At 32.1% G+C, this 17030-nt stretch overlaps 1 protein-coding gene across 3 annotated transcripts; it reads left to right on the forward strand.

Annotated features, from left to right (window-relative positions):
- The first annotated feature begins 10023 nt into the window (after nucleotides 1-10023).
- On the forward strand, nucleotides 10024-16619 carry LOC108204568 (ABC transporter B family member 21). 3 transcript variants are annotated; one of them, XM_017374073.2, is made up of 13 exons: nucleotides 10024-10145; nucleotides 10913-11274; nucleotides 11406-11460; nucleotides 11585-11760; nucleotides 11894-12115; nucleotides 12251-12489; nucleotides 12661-13186; nucleotides 13269-13542; nucleotides 13800-14674; nucleotides 14760-15026; nucleotides 15135-15398; nucleotides 15500-15793; nucleotides 16095-16619. In XM_017374073.2, exons 2-13 carry the CDS (start codon nucleotides 10957-10959, stop codon nucleotides 16446-16448), a joined length of 3864 nt encoding a protein of 1287 aa, XP_017229562.1. In that variant the 5' UTR covers nucleotides 10024-10145; nucleotides 10913-10956; the 3' UTR covers nucleotides 16449-16619. The 3 variants fall into 3 exon arrangements, with proteins under 3 accessions (XP_017229562.1, XP_017229564.1, XP_017229563.1); XM_017374075.2 differs by lacking the exon at nucleotides 10024-10145 and adding an exon at nucleotides 10181-10269; XM_017374074.2 differs by lacking the exon at nucleotides 10024-10145 and adding an exon at nucleotides 10311-10601.
- Nucleotides 16620-17030: the final 411 nt, after the last annotated feature.

The following is a 17030-nucleotide window of genomic DNA, read 5'->3' on the forward strand; positions in this document are numbered from 1 at the left end:
TTGATATACAAATACATCCCATTTTGACTTTACAAGTTCAAACTAATCTTTCCCATCAAACTAAAAGAAGTTTGAACGAGTTTGCATAATATTTTATTTGTCACACAAATATAAACTTTTTTTCTGAAATACACAAATATAAACCATAAAATTTTAAGTAAAAAGTGTGACCTAAAATTAAGCCACCATGCTCTAAGTTTTGACAAGTCAATTGCTTACCCATACTCATTTTGAGAACATTTGTCTCGGACAATTTTTCAATAAATATCTAGCAGAAGTAAATATTATTTAAATTCTTGGATAAATATCTAGCAAATTAGTTGTAAGAATATCGGTTGATTATCATATATTGAGCCCGATTGTATATTTTCTCTTTAAGATGAACAATATTACTTGGACTCAGTTCAGCATACAAATTATTCTCTATTTTTAATACAATATTCAAAAATTGTTTCCATAAACTAAAAGAGCTATTTTCTGCCATAAAAATATAAAAAATTCATCCAATCTTAGTCTTCGAACGCAATTGAAGTGTGGCGGAAATACAAGTCTGTGACCAGTTTAAATATCTGTTCGGAGTGTTATTAAAAATTGTTGTGCGGTTAGAAAAAGTGATGGTAAAAAAAGTGGTATTGGAGAAATCATAACACTGTTTGTTAATTGTTTTGATATTTGTTTATTTTTAAGTTATAATATAAAAAAAAACAAATATGGAAGGACCCGCTTTTTTTAAAAGCAGCTTTATATGGAAGGACCCGCTTTTTTTAAAAGCAGCTTTCGAGCTAAAAGCTCCTGTTCAGAAAAGCTACTTTTAAATTTATCAAACAGTTTTTCACCTGATTTTCAGCAAAAAGCTGATGTTAGCAACCCCAAACAGTACCTAAAGCCCAAGTTACAGGCCAGGACAAACTTCCTGCTGAGGTGGCGTGAAGAACGATGTTAGCAAAATAAATAAATATTAATAATATATTAATATCTCAAATAAATTAATGTAATTAACTAAAAGCAAACGATTATATTGTAACTAATAGAAAATATGGTCAAAATGAAAAAAGGAATATGTAAAATATGCTAATGGCCCGTTTGTTCAGTTTCAGCCAAAAGAAAAAAGAAGTTGATTACTTGATAACGGGCCAAAGGTCCGCTATAAAATGCGCTAGGCAAATGGATTGAGTTTGAGCTATGAATGACAACGGGCCTGTGATCCATCTTGATAAATCAATAACAGAATAATACGATTTAAATAACGGGAAATCTAAAATTTAGTTCTATATAAAATGTTGAAGAGCATTTCCTATAAGATTAATTTAAGTAATTAACTAAAATAATAAGAAAAGAACTTAAAATTTGATGGATCCGTTCAGCATTGTGTTTCAATATTGATCGACCATATTTCAAAGATATTATGTTTTTATTATTTTGTATTGTAATAAACAGAATATGTCTTTTGGATATCATAACAAATAAAAATTTCTCAACAACTCTTTAGAGTTTCGACCATTATTGTTAATATTAGAAGGTTGATTAAGATTTATTTTTTTTGACAGGACATGTTGATTAAGATTGTATATATAGAAAGTCTGATTGAAATCTTTTTTACATGATTTTTATATTTATAATATATATTAATTATTTAAACCGAGAATTCTATACCATTAGGGATGTTCTAAATAATATATTAACTCATGCGTTATTATAATATTTAAATTTATATCTTACTTAACAAAGTACATATAAGTATTGTTATCTCAAATAGTATTATTCTCATTTCTTATTCAGTATTTTATTATTAAATGGATCTTTCATAATTGCGAGTATAATAATTTATAAAGGAACTGATCATGTTCATAATAATTTATTATAAATGTTATGTTAATACTTTGTTTTAAATTTTGAATTGGGAATATAAACAATAATTTTAAGTCTAGTATATAAGTATTAAATTTTTGTCAAAATGAGTCTTGTTAAACGGTATTTTAGTCGGGCATCTCCAAGGATTGGCTCAAAAATGTTAGTTAAAATTAGTGCTCGAAAGAGATTAGGTAAAATTTGTTAAATTTGTAAGAGTCGTGGTGCGATAGGACTAGCTATAATGATTATATATCTTTTAAAAATAATATGATATTATTTTTTAATTATTTTTAATAAAATATGTTATTTCAATATTATAATAAATAATATGACATTTCATTACAAATCTATATGCTTGATTATAATTATATATAGTAGAAAAAGTTTATATCATAAATTTATATATACTATCTATAAATTATATATTTTAAGTTAAGGATTTTGAAAGTTGTTGTAGTACCAAAACCCTAAGTTTTTAAGATTGTCGGGGAAATTTCTCGATAACGAGGATCTGGCTCCATGACCCTCACTTGACCATTTCAACAACTTCCAACTTACTCCTTCCGTCCCCCAGCTATTTGTATGCATACAGTTGGGACATAGAAACCAAAAAATTGTGTAAAAAATTAGTAAAGTTAGATGAAAAATGGGTATAATAGTGAAACTCATTTTTATTTAATAATAGATTTGAGATAGTGGAGGAAAGTAGTGGATGTAATAGTGTTTATATTATTATAAAATGAAGATAGTGAAAAAATGTAGTTAGTGTAATAATATTTTATATTATTAAAATTTATTATTTTTGAAATACATACAATTGATGGGACGTCCAAAAAAAGAAACGATATAAAATCCATTGGGAAATAGGAGTACAAGGGAAGCTTCACCTTGGGAAGAAGTTCTAATTTGTTAATTCGATCCATTTCTGACTGATAACATAAACAATACCCTAATAAAAAAATATTTTTTCCCTGAACCCGACATAGGATATAACTTACAGATTTAGATTTTAGACTAGTAGATCCATGACCATGACCATGACGCCATGAGTGGCACTGCTCCCGACTCCTTGTATAAAGTGTCAACGTGGCGAGACTTGAAAAAAAAAATAAGAACGGTTTTTCTATGGTGTGCCCATGGGCACATGCTAAGCGCGGAAAATGTTGTGCTTGGATCATTTTGATTGGCTCCTATCTCATGATAATGATACACCAACCACACCAATCAAAATCTCTCAAATCTAAAAATTTCCGCGCTTAGAGCATCTCCAACCATCTAAACCTCTTGGCTAAAAAGTGAGTTGGCATACTTAAAATAAAAAAATATAGCCAACAGCTCCAAAAACTCAACTCCAACCATGCTCAGCTGTTATCTATAAATTTAGCCAACCTCCTATGGATGGCTAAATTTGTCGAACCTCTACAGGTCTGTAAGAAAATCTGTAGGAAGATTGTACATCATTTATTACCATATTGAACTGATATATTCTATTTTAACAATTTAAAATATTAATAACATACTATTTTTAAATTATAGCCAACCAATATAGCCAGTACCATTGAAACAAAATGTCTTACAGGTTCAGCAAATTTTACATAATGTCTTACATGTCTAATTTAGCCAACGATTATAGCCAACGCCGTTGGAGATGCTCTCAGTATGTGCCCATGGGCACACACTGGCCAAACCGAAATAAGAATGCGACATTGATATTTGATAAGTTGAACAAAGCTAAATAACGTTGTTTGACGAATTTTGTTTTTAGTCTTATTTCCGTTGAAAAATATATAAAATTGTATTTTTATTAAATAATAAATATAAAAAATCTATTTGATATTAATATCTAAAAAATTATGAAATGCTTTTTTTAAGAAGATAAGAATTTAGTTTCTATAGTTAATTTTTGCCAAACAGGCACAGTAACTTATCAAAATCTGACTTCTTTGTTTACTCGCATATGAAACAAAGTGGATTTCCAAACAGGTGAAAGCACGGATCGTTTGCTTTCATTTTTTTTCTAAATAATAGTCGTTTTGATTTTTTGCACGTATTTTGAGGTGCAATAAAAACGCATTTCTACACGTTATTTTTTAAATTTTCTTTTTTTAATAAAAATATAGATGTCCAACTTTTATTCAAAAAAGGAAATTTTAAAAAATAATATGTAGAAGTATATTTTTTTTTACACCTCAAATTATGTGCACAAATTCAAAGCGACTATTATTTAGGAACGGAGGGAGTATATGATTTACAGAGGGTTTGTGCCGCTGAGGACGCACTAAAATTTATAAAATTAGAAGGTTTTGATTGGTATGGTTGTTGTAAATCATTATTAATAAAGAAGCTGAGTCAATAGAAAACATCCAAAAATATTAATTTTGATGCTTAGTGTGTGCCCACGGCCATAGAAAAACCGATTTATAAATAATAAAGTACAGTACAATGTTATTATCTTTATAAATGATGTTAAGCCACATTATATAGAAAATAATTTGTACTACAAGATTTGGACCCGGGTCTTCTTAAAAAGTTGTAAAAAAAATAGTTTATATCATGCGAATGTCAGTTTAATATATAATTACAACTTATAAATGTGTTTATTTTGAATTATTTTCTAGGATAATTAGAATTTATAATCTTGTTTAAATAAAAAATAGTCACGTAAATATATTAATTAAAATAATCTACAAGTCTAATTAAGATAACCAGGACATTCACCTTAATTAATAACAGGTCCAGAGGCAAGTACTGATCTATCACTTGATTACTTGAATTTTAATATTTCAATAAAGTATAATTCTGTAGTTTATTTAAAAAAATTCTGTATAAAAATATAAATGATTATATTTTTATAAAAAATGAGAATTTTAAAAATTGATTATATAATTATATTCTATAAGAATTTTGACATACGTGTCGAGTTGTGAAAAAAAATGGTAGGATACAATTGATTAGGACGGAGACAGAGGAAGAATATGGTTATATACTTTTTCTCAAAATAATAGAACAAGTCAAAGGGGTGATCGCGGTCCGGTTTGGTTCGGAGGTAGAACCGGAACCAAACCATAAATTAGCGGTTTTTTAAAATCTCAAACCAACCCGTGAACCGCAAACCAATTAACCCGGACCAAGCGGTACGGTTTTTGATGGTTCGGTTAAGCGGATTGATCGGTTTATGATTAAGGCTTATAATCATAGATGAAAATTCATGAATAATACTATAAAATAAAGAATAATTTTGTCTCCATTTGCACAATTTCACATAGTTAAATTAAAATACAATTTTTTTTAAATAAAATGCATAAACTTGAACCGAAGTCGTGGATTACTGAATTGATATGACTTGTAGTTAGTATTGATAAAGTAAGTAACTAAACAACCCAGCAAATATAAACTAGAAAATTAATATATTTATATACAATTAATATTTTGTGTATATATATAATATGAAATATCTATATTGTATATATATAAATATGCGGTTCGGTTTTACAACGGGTTGGTTTAATATGAAATCGAAACCAACCCACAAACCACGGTTTTTTAAATTAGTCGAACCGAAATCGTAAACCTCATTTCGATTTCGATTTGGATTGAATTAATATCAGAATGATTTATGCGAATTTTGCGGTTTAAATCAGAACGTGATCATCTAAATCAAATAGAATAGATACTTGGTGATTTAACAATTTTCAACCTAAGTAGTTGTAAGTGAGAAACGGACACATACGAGGTTTGAAGACCCACCACACTTGGAGACACAAACAGCTAAAAATCCACCAGCCTTTTGCCAAAAGAGACGGCAGCTGCGCGGACACCTCTGCACGCAACACGTTTTATTTGTAAAGATACGCCGCATGTGTTCGTATGGCATTGGTTCGCAATTGGCCAACTTTCTACACTATGGTGGACCGCATCCATCGCTGTAAATTACCATCATTTCAGATTCAACCTTTTCATGATTAAAGGATATATATGCTTTTAGCATTTTGTTTTCTCATTATTTTTATATTAATAAATATTATTTATCTCAAATTTATTTTCAATATTTTTCAAAAAATTTATTGGAATTGGTTCACTCACATATATTTATATCTAAATAATTAAATTAAAATCAGACATATGTCTCTAGTGTCATTTGACCAAGTAATTTGGGATAGAATTTCAGATACGTAAGTTGTAGTATCAGAACATCTCTAATGGGATCCGTTCATCAGCTAAACTAACCTATGAGACATGTAAATAACACAAGGGATTAATTCGAAAATCAAATCCGTACATGCTGCATTTAGTATAGCTTCCGACAATTGTTTGTGTGTCTTAATCACAAGCTTGTTCCGAAGCAACTTCTTGTTTGCTTCGTAGCATCACATTATATAAAATTGATACCACCTTTTTTATAGTGTGAACGTTTATAAAAGCATCGTGGTGCAAATTTTCTTGGTTGCAAAGAAAACAAAACTGAACGTGGACTAAAATGGAAAGAAAAGAAAAAAAAAACTCCCCGTCTCACCGGTTCTTTACATTATTTTTTGGCACGTATTTTAGGACTTTTATAAAGTATTCTTATATTATATATATATTTTTAAAAAGTCCTGAAAAAAAGTTTGAAATTTAAACATTTATTGGAAAAAAATAATCAAAAATACGTTATAAAACTATATTTTATGAGAGTCTCAAAATACGTGCAAACAGTGTACGTAAACTTCCTGATGGAACGGAGGGAGTACTACAGTATTAATGTACACGGCATCTCTCTCAATCCGCTTCAAAGTACATTTTGTTCGTAGCGGCAACTTTACGGTATTGCCTGTTTGATGATCAAGTTCAAAAGAACACGTTTTTGGATTCCTTCCAGAAATCTTAGATGTTAGTTGATTTCTTATATATAAAATAATTTTTTATTATATTTATAATACAGATTTGGATTAACACACATTCATATATTTAATATATAAAATGAATATTAAATATACCGATCCGCAAAATCAGAAATAAGTTCTGCTAATTTTCAGTAAACAAACCCCGATATACACAATTAAATATAATCACAGTTTAGCTCCATATCAATAATTTTGAGACATGTACAATATTGAATAATTAGAGATCCTCCAAATTTTAAAATCCGAAATTTTGTACATACCGTCCACGGGTCCTTGATATCGTGAAGACAGTAGATGTGCATGCAAATGGGATGGGTGCACACTATAAATGGTCATGTGATAAAACGCGATGTCAGCGGTGGCAATAATTTCGCTTAAAATCATCACTGTTTACGTCATCACTACCTGCTTCCAAAGTCTCCTTCTATTGTTCTCTTCTCTCTATACTCCCTTTGTTTATGCTGCAGTCCCCACTTGCCTCTATATTCCAATCTACCTTCCGTGTTAGTGTTTTGTTGGGAAGAATGAAATGGTCCGAATGGAATGCAATAATTAAAAATAAATGAAAATAATAGAGATATGAATAAATTTTTGGGCAAAAATTGAATGAATATAAAATTGTTATGAGAAGAAAATGAGTGTGGAAAAAAATGGAGCAATTCTTCTCAAATTGGGAGTATAATCACTAGTACAAGGCATGAAATGAAACAAGAAATGAAATTTATAAATATACACCCATAATACAGTTCAAACTTCGTTACACTGTTTTCTTTTCATATTCATTTTACCTCAGCCAAACACAATATATTAAAAGCTTGAAACCTGTATATGAGTTTCATATTACACCTAATCCACGATCTCTTGTTACCATACAAAATCTAGGTTAGAGCATAAATAATAATCTTATAAATAAGCCGTAGGCGTAAACTAGGCGATAATAAACATTCCACTCTGAAGTTTTTTAATATATAAAAAGTTTGACTTGCCTTCAGCGTATTTAGATCTGGCGAAGTATAATAAAAAGTAACATCCCGTTCGTTTTTTCATACTTTTCGTGTTTATCATATTTGATAACACATAATTTTTTTAATCATTAATATTTTAAATTTGTATTAATATTTAATATAAAAACTTTATTTTATTGAAGTATTAACATATACGAATCCAGTAAAATCACTCACGAATATTATAAATTAATAGTTTGTCTCATGTTGCGAACAATCCTGCCATATTAAACAAGCAAAATAATAAAAAAAATGGAGGGAATATCTTCTTAGATATTTTAACAATTCATTTTGACATACACCCGTACAAAATAGGATGATTAATTTTAATAATTTACTTTAACATATGACCATACACATCGGATGTATATGTGTTATGTGCAGTGTTTTAAAAATCTTTAGTTTATTAGAAAATTATCGATTAATTCTTGAAAAACATTTTATCAATTAATTGATTATATTTTAGTTTGATTAGATATTCTTGATTTTTCAAGAAAAAATCTAATAAATGTTCAAGAAATGCGTGTTTTGATTTAAAGCCAAAAATATATTCTAGCATAGCAATTCTTTGAGCAATTTTTTAGTTAAAAGGTTAAAATTTATGTTATATTTAAATGGACAAATTAAATTAATTTTATTATAATTTTAATCATTCTTAACTACTTATCATATAAAATAATTAATTATATTTTTTAATGTATCATACTAAATTATTATTGAACCACTTGTAAATCACTTATTTTAATTTAACCAAATTTGCCGCAGATTTTTGTACACAAGTCACATGTGAATATGTGACACATATGCATGTAGTTGGTAATGAGCTGACAGTGTCGAATTTGAGTCTTGCTTTGACCAACGTATAAACACTCCCCATTCTTTTGGGTTCAAGCATAAGCCTTGATCTACAAGTAAACTTGACTTTCCTCTCTCCTCTCTTTTACTATTTTTTCCTATGATTAGTTTCTGAATTTTTGTACTCTGTCAAAAGAAAGAAAGTAACTCCAGTAGAATATGCTGTGTATGTACTACGTCCTGCACTAATTTCTTAATAATATATTGAATATTTTCTTCATTTCGTTGAATTCACTCGGATATGATCTTGTTTATTCCAAACTCACCCCAGGCAGGTACGGTTTTGATATTTAAAGAGGAGGTGGATATGAGATTGAGGGTATGTAAATCAATTTCGTTTTTATTTTTTGTCTCTATTTCAGTAATTAAATAGTAATTTTTATTATAATAATAATCAATGATGCAAAAATATATAATAATAATATTTTTTAACTTTTTTAATTAACACAAATTAGTAATAGATTTTTAAAAAAAATTGGATATATTATTTCCAGAAATCAACCAAATACATATGATACCTTAAACTCATATCGCCTTAACCCGATTCCTCAATATTCTATGCTCGGTGAATCAAACGACCCCTAATAAGTTTCTTTACTCGGGGTTGTCGGACTAAATTGAAAGAATGAAGTTTTTTTTCAAGAGGAAGAAGTTGTTTTCAAGTGAAAACTAACTTTTATTTAGTATATTTAGATTTTTTATATTTACAATTTAGCTGATATAATAATTATTAATATAGTAATTAAATATTATGAATTATCTTTAAAATTGATTATATTTTGTTTATTTCAAAAAAAATAATTATATTTTGTAAATTTAATTTTCAAAAATTAAGAGGGCTAATGGATTGAGATTTTAAAGTTTTTTTTTTCATTCATGAAATTCGAGCATTCATTTGGGATTATTTAAAATCCACTAAAAACTGGGGGTATTCTATTGGAATTTTAAGCTGTGCTACAAAATCTGATGCTATTCAATTAGGATTTTAAATTATGCTTAAAAATCTGATAATATTCAATTGAGTTTGTTTAAAATTCATTAAAATTTAATGATATTCGAATGCTGATGGATATTTTTTGAATTTTATAAAAGATGGATTTTATTAGATTGTTCACTTTATTTTAAGCTTTTTAAAATCACACAAAAAATTATTATAAATTAAAAAATTATACTTAAATTCTAAAACATCTATATCAAACTCGATGATATTTATCAACCATACATAATCAAAATTACATACGATCTATTAATATCCAAAATTAGAAACAATTATCCAAAATTAGAAACAATTCATTAAAATCCATACCGCAGACCTCCGTTCAGTTACCAAAGTTACCTGATACTGTGTCATCTAAGATAGATAAAATTGAGAAAAGTTCATTTGTATTTCTTACAAAGTGACGACAATATACCTGGGTCCCCCGCCTATATATATATAAACACACTTGTCCCTGGTTCATGCACGCCTACCAAGTACCAATATCCCATTTCTCCGAGCAAACGCAGGGTGTTCTTTCATACATATAAAGTTGCAAGAACTTGCCAAATTCAGGTATTAATATTAATATTGATATTACTAAAATATTTGGTTTGTTATAATAGTGTTGTTGAACTTGCTGTTGCTTTGCTTAAAGTTACTCTCTTTGCTTTCTTTTTTATTGACCTAATGGCTGGTGGTAGGTGCTTCCCATGTCTTTCAAGCCACCCTCTTTTTCTTCATTTTAATTATGGGTTTTGAAATTAATCACTATTTATTTGATGGGCTTTTCTTGAAATTTCATAAAGTTGAGTTCTTGATATTCAAGATTTTGATGCCATTTTCACATTTTTAGATTTTGAGGGTTTTATGATATTAAAATGATGTGGGGAGTGTTTATTTGGCAAAAGTTGAGTATTGACAGTACTGAAGGGATGGCATGTATAGACAGTTCAACCAGAAGAGGAAAAGTTAAGGAACATTAAAAACTGACACATAGGTGTAAAGTTGTGGGTGTTTTTTAATGTTGTGGTATGGCTATTTTAATGATAATATCTGTTTCTTTCTTTGAGCATGATGTTTGTTGAATTGGCCATCTCTAGTTAATGCTTTTGTATTGTCTGTAGGAGTATGTGATTGTATGTATATGTTTGTTTGGAGTAGAAGGGAAGACTATTAGTACTAACATGTTAGGAAATATTAGATTTAAATAGGGTTTAATTTGTTCATATGGAATTGTGCTACATTTAAGATCTACCCTTTCTCAGTTGACATTCATATAATCATATCTTTCTTATGATCTTTCTTGCTAATTGTGTTTTATATTATTGTGTCTTGAATAGATTGAGGCAGTTGAAATCCAGCTAGTGATTAGAGAATTTGTATCATGGCCGCGATGAAAGGCCTAAATGGTGGTAGCACAGAGTTATGTATAGCCCCTACATCAGGAGTTCGGAATCTGGAAAATGAGGCGGGAAACAGTAATGAAGATCAAAAGAAGGCGCCCGAGGTTATCAAGGTTGTCCCGTTTAACAAGCTCTTCTCATTTGCCGATTCTATGGATGTTATCTTGATGATCGTTGGTACCGTAGGATCGGTTGCTAATGGATTATGTATGCCTCTTATGAGCGTTCTTATTGGTGAATTAACTGATGCTTTTGGACAAAATCAAAACAATAATGAGGTGGTAGATAAAGTTTCCCAGGTAATGCGACACATTTAGATAGTTCTTAAATTAGTACTGTCATTCTAACTGTAGTTTTAGTTATTTGCATGATGTGCATTCAATTTGGAATTGATTCTGATGTTATTGTTGATCACTTGATTTTACTTTAGGTATCATTAAAATTTGTCTATCTGGCGGCGGGGGCTGGGATAGCATCATTTTTGCGTAAGGCTCTTGTCTCTTTTATTGATTTGTAAGCTATTTGTGTGAATGTGTGTAGTGATGGAATTGAAATGAAAATGTAAAAATTTGCACTCAAGACTAGGAATGCCTCTTTGTTATTTTGCAGAGGTGGCTTGCTGGATGGTTACAGGGGAGAGACAGGCTGCTCGGATAAGGAGTTTATATCTTAAGACTATATTAAGACAAGATGTCAGCTTCTTTGATGTGGAAACAAATACCGGAGAAGTTGTGGGAAGGATGTCTGGTGACACTGTCCTCATACAAGATGCAATGGGCGAGAAGGTATAGCTACTGAAACTCTTTATAATTACTTTTCCCTCCAAGAGGATAAATAATATACTCTATTCTGCCTAACCTCTTCTAATTATGATGCGGACGTCGTTGGCTGATACATATTCGATGTCATCTTTTACAGGTTGGGAAATTTACACAGCTGGTGGCAACATTTATTGCAGGCTTTGCAGTAGCCTTCTTCAAAGGATGGCTTCTTACACTTGTCATGTTAAGTTCTATACCGCCTCTCGTCATAGCAGGTGGAATGATGTCCCTTTTGATTTCCAAAATGTCTTCACGTGGGCAAGAAGCTTATGCAAAAGCTGCAATTGTTGTTGAACAAACAATTGGTTCAATCAGAACGGTATGTCCCTAGTGTGTTTAAAACATGTAGGTTGCCGTTTACTTGGAAATGCTCTCTGATTGTATTTGTGTCCCATATAACCATTGCTAATTAATATAATCACTGACTGCTAGTAGCATATTGACCCTTGTCTAGGTTGCATCTTTCACCGGGGAAAAACAGGCCGTGGCAGATTATGCCAAATCTCTTATTAATGCTTATAAATCAGGCGTTGGTGAAGGCGTGGCTACTGGATTCGGGTTTGGAACATTGTTCTCTGTTTTGTTCTACAGTTATGCATTGGCTGTTTGGTTTGGTGCAAAGATGATCCTGGAAAAAGGTTACACTGGGGGTGATGTGCTCAATGTTATTGTTGCCGTGTTGACAGGGTCCATGTGAGTTTTCTTTATTCTTCATTTTTTATTTACAATCCAGAACTTTGGATTAATTGTTCCCAGCCAGTTATATATTATTATATCCCTCAAGCCAACTTCCATTTGTAGGGAATTTAAACGTTTTATATGTGTACCACCGATCTAATTTCATATGGAAATTGCATATTTCAGGTCTCTAGGACAGGCTTCTCCATGCCTGAGTGCGTTTGCAGCAGGTCGAGCTGCTGCTTACAAAATGTTTGAAACTATAAACAGGAAGCCAGAAATAGATGCATATGATACCCGAGGAAAGAAATTGGAAGATATTCAGGGGAATATTGATTTAAGAGATGTGTACTTCAGTTATCCAGCCCGCCCAGATGAGCAAATATTCAATGGATTCTCTCTTTCCATTCCAAGTGGCACAACTGCAGCTTTGGTTGGACAAAGTGGAAGCGGAAAGTCAACAGTGATTAGTCTAATCGAGAGGTTTTATGATCCACAAGCGGGTGAAGTCCTTATAGATGGAACAAACCTTAAGGAGTTTCAGCTAAAATGGATTAGAGAGAGAATTGGGCTTGTCAGTCAAGAACCTGTCCTTTTTGCATCCAGCATTAAGGATAATATTGCTTATGGAAAGGATGGGGCAACTATGGAGGAGATCAGAGCAGCAACTGAGCTTGCAAATGCTGCTAGATTCATTGATAAACTACCTCAGGTTCCAATCTGTATGACTTGTCTTTTTGGGACTCCCATGTTTATAGGATTAAACTGTTACTTAACCTTGGTGTTTTGCACAGGGACTGGATACCATGGTCGGTGAACATGGAACCCAGCTTTCTGGTGGACAAAAGCAAAGAGTTGCTATTGCAAGAGCAATTTTGAAAAACCCACGAATTCTACTTTTAGACGAAGCAACTAGTGCACTTGATGCAGAATCCGAGAGAATTGTTCAGGAGGCACTAGATAGGATAATGGTTAATAGAACCACTGTCATTGTGGCACATCGCTTGAGCACAGTCAGGAATGCTAATATGATTGCAGTGATTCATCGTGGAAAGATGGTCGAAAAAGGTATCCCTTGGAAAAGTAATTATATGTCATGTCTGCTTTGCAGTACAAATGCTCAATATTAAAAAAAAGTTTGCCTGTGAATGTCCGTACTCGTGTTATCTTGTAATCTTGTACTTTATTAATTGACGTTCGGCAACTTCAGGGCCCATATTGTAATTCAAAATTTGTTACACTCAGCAATTTAATAGACTTTACACCTAGTCAATTTGTGACTGGACAAGCAAAAGTATTTACCATCTTGTTTTGTTGATCATCAGGTTCACATTCTGAACTACTTGAAGATCCTGAAGGTGCATACTCCCAGCTAATAAGATTGCAAGAGATAAATACTGAAGGTGCCGGGGGCAAAGACAAGTCAGAAACTAGTGCAGATGGTAGATCATTGAGTCAAAGAATGTCAAGCCAGAGATCAATAAGTCGGGACTCAGCAGGTCTAGGAAATAGCAGCCGACGTTCACTTTCTGTTTCATTCAATCTACACACTGGACCTAGCTTTACTGAGGTTACATTGGCAGAACCTGAAAGCCCTAGCGGGAAAGCATTAGAACAGGCTCAAAAGGTCCCATTGCGTCGACTTATGTATCTCAACAAACCTGAGTTACCAATCCTAGTTGTTGGATCTATAGCTGCAATCCTGAATGGTGTCATACTTCCGATTTTCGGTATAGTACTAGCTAGCATGATCAAGATATTTTATGAACCACCTCATGAACTGAGAAAGGATTCGAAATTCTGGGCGCTAATGTTTGTAGTCCTTGGTTTAGCTACATTTATTGCTTATCCATCACAGACTTACTTTTTTTCGGTGGCTGGTTGTAAGCTGATAAGACGGATTAGACACATGTGCTTTGAAAAAGTTGTAACTATGGAGGTAGGTTGGTTTGACAAGCCTGAAAACTCGAGTGGGGCTATTGGTGCAAGGCTCTCTGCTGACGCTGCCAGTGTGCGTGCTTTAGTTGGAGATACACTTGCACAGGTGGTTCAAAATGGAGCATCGGCAGTGGCTGGCCTGGTCATTGCTTTTGCAGCATGTTGGCAATTGGCTTTTATTGTTCTTGCTATGCTGCCATTAATAGGACTCAATGGATATGTTCAAATGAAATTCATGACAGGATTCAGTGCAGATGCAAAGGTATGACTAAAAACTGTAACATCCTTTTAGAGCATGTCTAGTTTGCACATTTCCACTGGTTTGATAAATTTATTAATTTCTGCAGTTGATGTATGAAGAAGCTAGCCAAGTTGCGAATGATGCAGTTGGAAGTATAAGAACAGTTGCTTCTTTTTGTGCTGAAGAGAAAGTGATGGAGTTGTACAAACAGAAATGCGAGGGTCCTATGAGGACGGGAATCAGGCAAGGACTGATAAGTGGGATCGGGTTCGGGGTGTCTTTCACCTTACTATTCTGCGTCTATGCTACATGTTTTTATGCTGGAGCACAGCTAGTTGATAGTGGAAAGACCACATTTAATGAAGTTTTTCGTGTAAGTATGAATTCCAAAGTAATTTAGATAGGTTATATTTATGTTTTTTGTTTCCCCTTTTTTTTCTTTGGAACATTTTTGATCTTAATATATTCTTTTACCTTTCAGGTTTTCTTTGCATTGACCATGGCATCTGTGGGAGTTTCTCAATCAAGTTCGTTGACACCAAATTCAAGCAAAGCCAAGAGCGCTACCGCTTCTATCTTTGCAATCCTAGATCGGAAGTCAGAGATAGATCCAACTAATGAGTCTGGCGAAACTTTAGAAAATGCGAGAGGAGAAATAGAGTTACGTCATGTGAGCTTCAAGTACCCAACTAGACCAGATGTTCAGATCTTCCGAGACCTCAACTTGACATTACGAAGTGGCAAGGTAAAAATGTCAAACAACTCTCATTGAAGATCTCAAGTACCCAGGAAGAAGTGTCAACTCCAGCTAATTACTGACTAAAAATTGTTTGTTGTTTATTGCAGACAGTTGCCCTGGTTGGAGAAAGTGGAAGCGGAAAATCAACTGTAATAGCATTATTGGAAAGGTTTTATGATCCTGATTCAGGTCATATCACCCTTGATGGAGTTGAGATACAAAAACTCCAATTGAAGTGGCTCAGGCAGCAGATGGGTCTTGTAAGCCAAGAACCAGCCTTATTTAATGACACAATTCGAGCAAACATTGCATATGGAAAGGAAGGTGGCGCAACTGAGGCAGAGATTATAGCTGCAGCTGAAATGGCAAATGCTCACAAGTTCATCAGCGGTTTGGCGCAGGTTAGTATATTGAATCAGTAACTAATATCTTCTCATTGAACCTATTAAAATATTCAAGTTCAGTAGATAAACGTGGTAAAGATGCCAGTGTGTTCACTTGATATATGCATTGAAGTCTATAAGTGGTAGCGTATTACAGTCAAATCTCTGGTTTTTAGCTCTGTATATTGTTATTTGCTAGGTTCTTTGTTAAAATTCAGTTGGCAAGCTGACCTTTTTTGCAGTAATTAAATTTCGGCTGCTTGTTTATTACACGATAACATGAAACTGTTCATAACATCTACATGATGCAAAACTTCAGGGATACGACACTATAGTTGGGGAGAGAGGAACACAGTTGTCAGGCGGACAGAAACAGCGTGTGGCCATTGCGCGTGCCATAGTAAAAAGTCCGAAGATACTACTGTTAGACGAAGCTACAAGTGCTCTAGATGCTGAATCCGAAAGAGTTGTTCAAGATGCATTAGACCATGTGATGGTTAACCGGACTACAGTTGTCGTTGCTCATCGACTGTCAACAATAAAAAACGCAGACGTAATTGCAGTGGTGAAGAATGGAGTGATTGCAGAGAAGGGAAAACATGAGGCATTGATCAATATCAATGATGGAGTTTATGCTTCCTTAGTTGCACTCCACATGAGTGCAGGAAAGTAGGATCATGTTCAAGTCCTTTGTTTCATGCATTCTGTAATTTGTAAGTTATAGTAGTAGTAATGGCAATCATAACTATTTTCCATTGTTAAATGTAATGGGAAAGAAACTATGGTGCGACGATATGTTAAAAGATTGATCTTTCTTTTTAAGGAGTTAAAAAATTGACCTTAATTGACGATAAAGAAAAAGAAAAATACTTTCAATTGATAATGCAAGATGTGCATCGGTGTGACATAGGTCGAAGATGTTTGACCTTATCATCAAATGTGTCACAGATGTTTGACCTTATCGTTGATTAAAAAGTAAAAACACATTATTATTTTTCTAATTTTGTCATAAAAATTGAAAATTGGAATTAAAATTGAAACTTATTAGTTGACCTTTTAATTCAGAATCTATTACATATTAATCAATAAATTTGCCTGTAATTCACATATTTTTAATCAAATCAGATTGTAATCAATAAATTTGCAAAATATTCTATTAACTAATCAAAAACCAAACTGAAATTTTTAGATAATATAACTTACGTTTTTTATAAATTAAACTAATAATTTTAAAGATTATATTATTTTAGTCATA

The sequence above is a fragment of the Daucus carota genome, chromosome 1 (assembly GCF_001625215.2).
Source record: "Daucus carota subsp. sativus chromosome 1, DH1 v3.0, whole genome shotgun sequence".
NCBI lineage: Eukaryota > Viridiplantae > Streptophyta > Magnoliopsida > Apiales > Apiaceae > Daucus > Daucus carota.

What these genes read in the sequence shown, in the direction of transcription:
- LOC108204568 (XM_017374073.2), top strand. Translation starts at nt 10,957, where the DNA reads ATGGCCGCGATGAAAGGCCTAAATGGTGGTAGCACAGAGTTATGTATA. An exon ending in GCCGTGTTGACAGGGTCCAT is followed by an intron (nt 12,490 to 12,660) that starts GTGAGTTTTCTT and finishes TGCATATTTCAG; the next exon opens with GTCTCTAGGACAGGCTTCTC. An exon ending in TGACATTACGAAGTGGCAAG is followed by an intron (nt 15,399 to 15,499) that starts GTAAAAATGTCA and finishes TGTTTATTGCAG; the next exon opens with ACAGTTGCCCTGGTTGGAGA.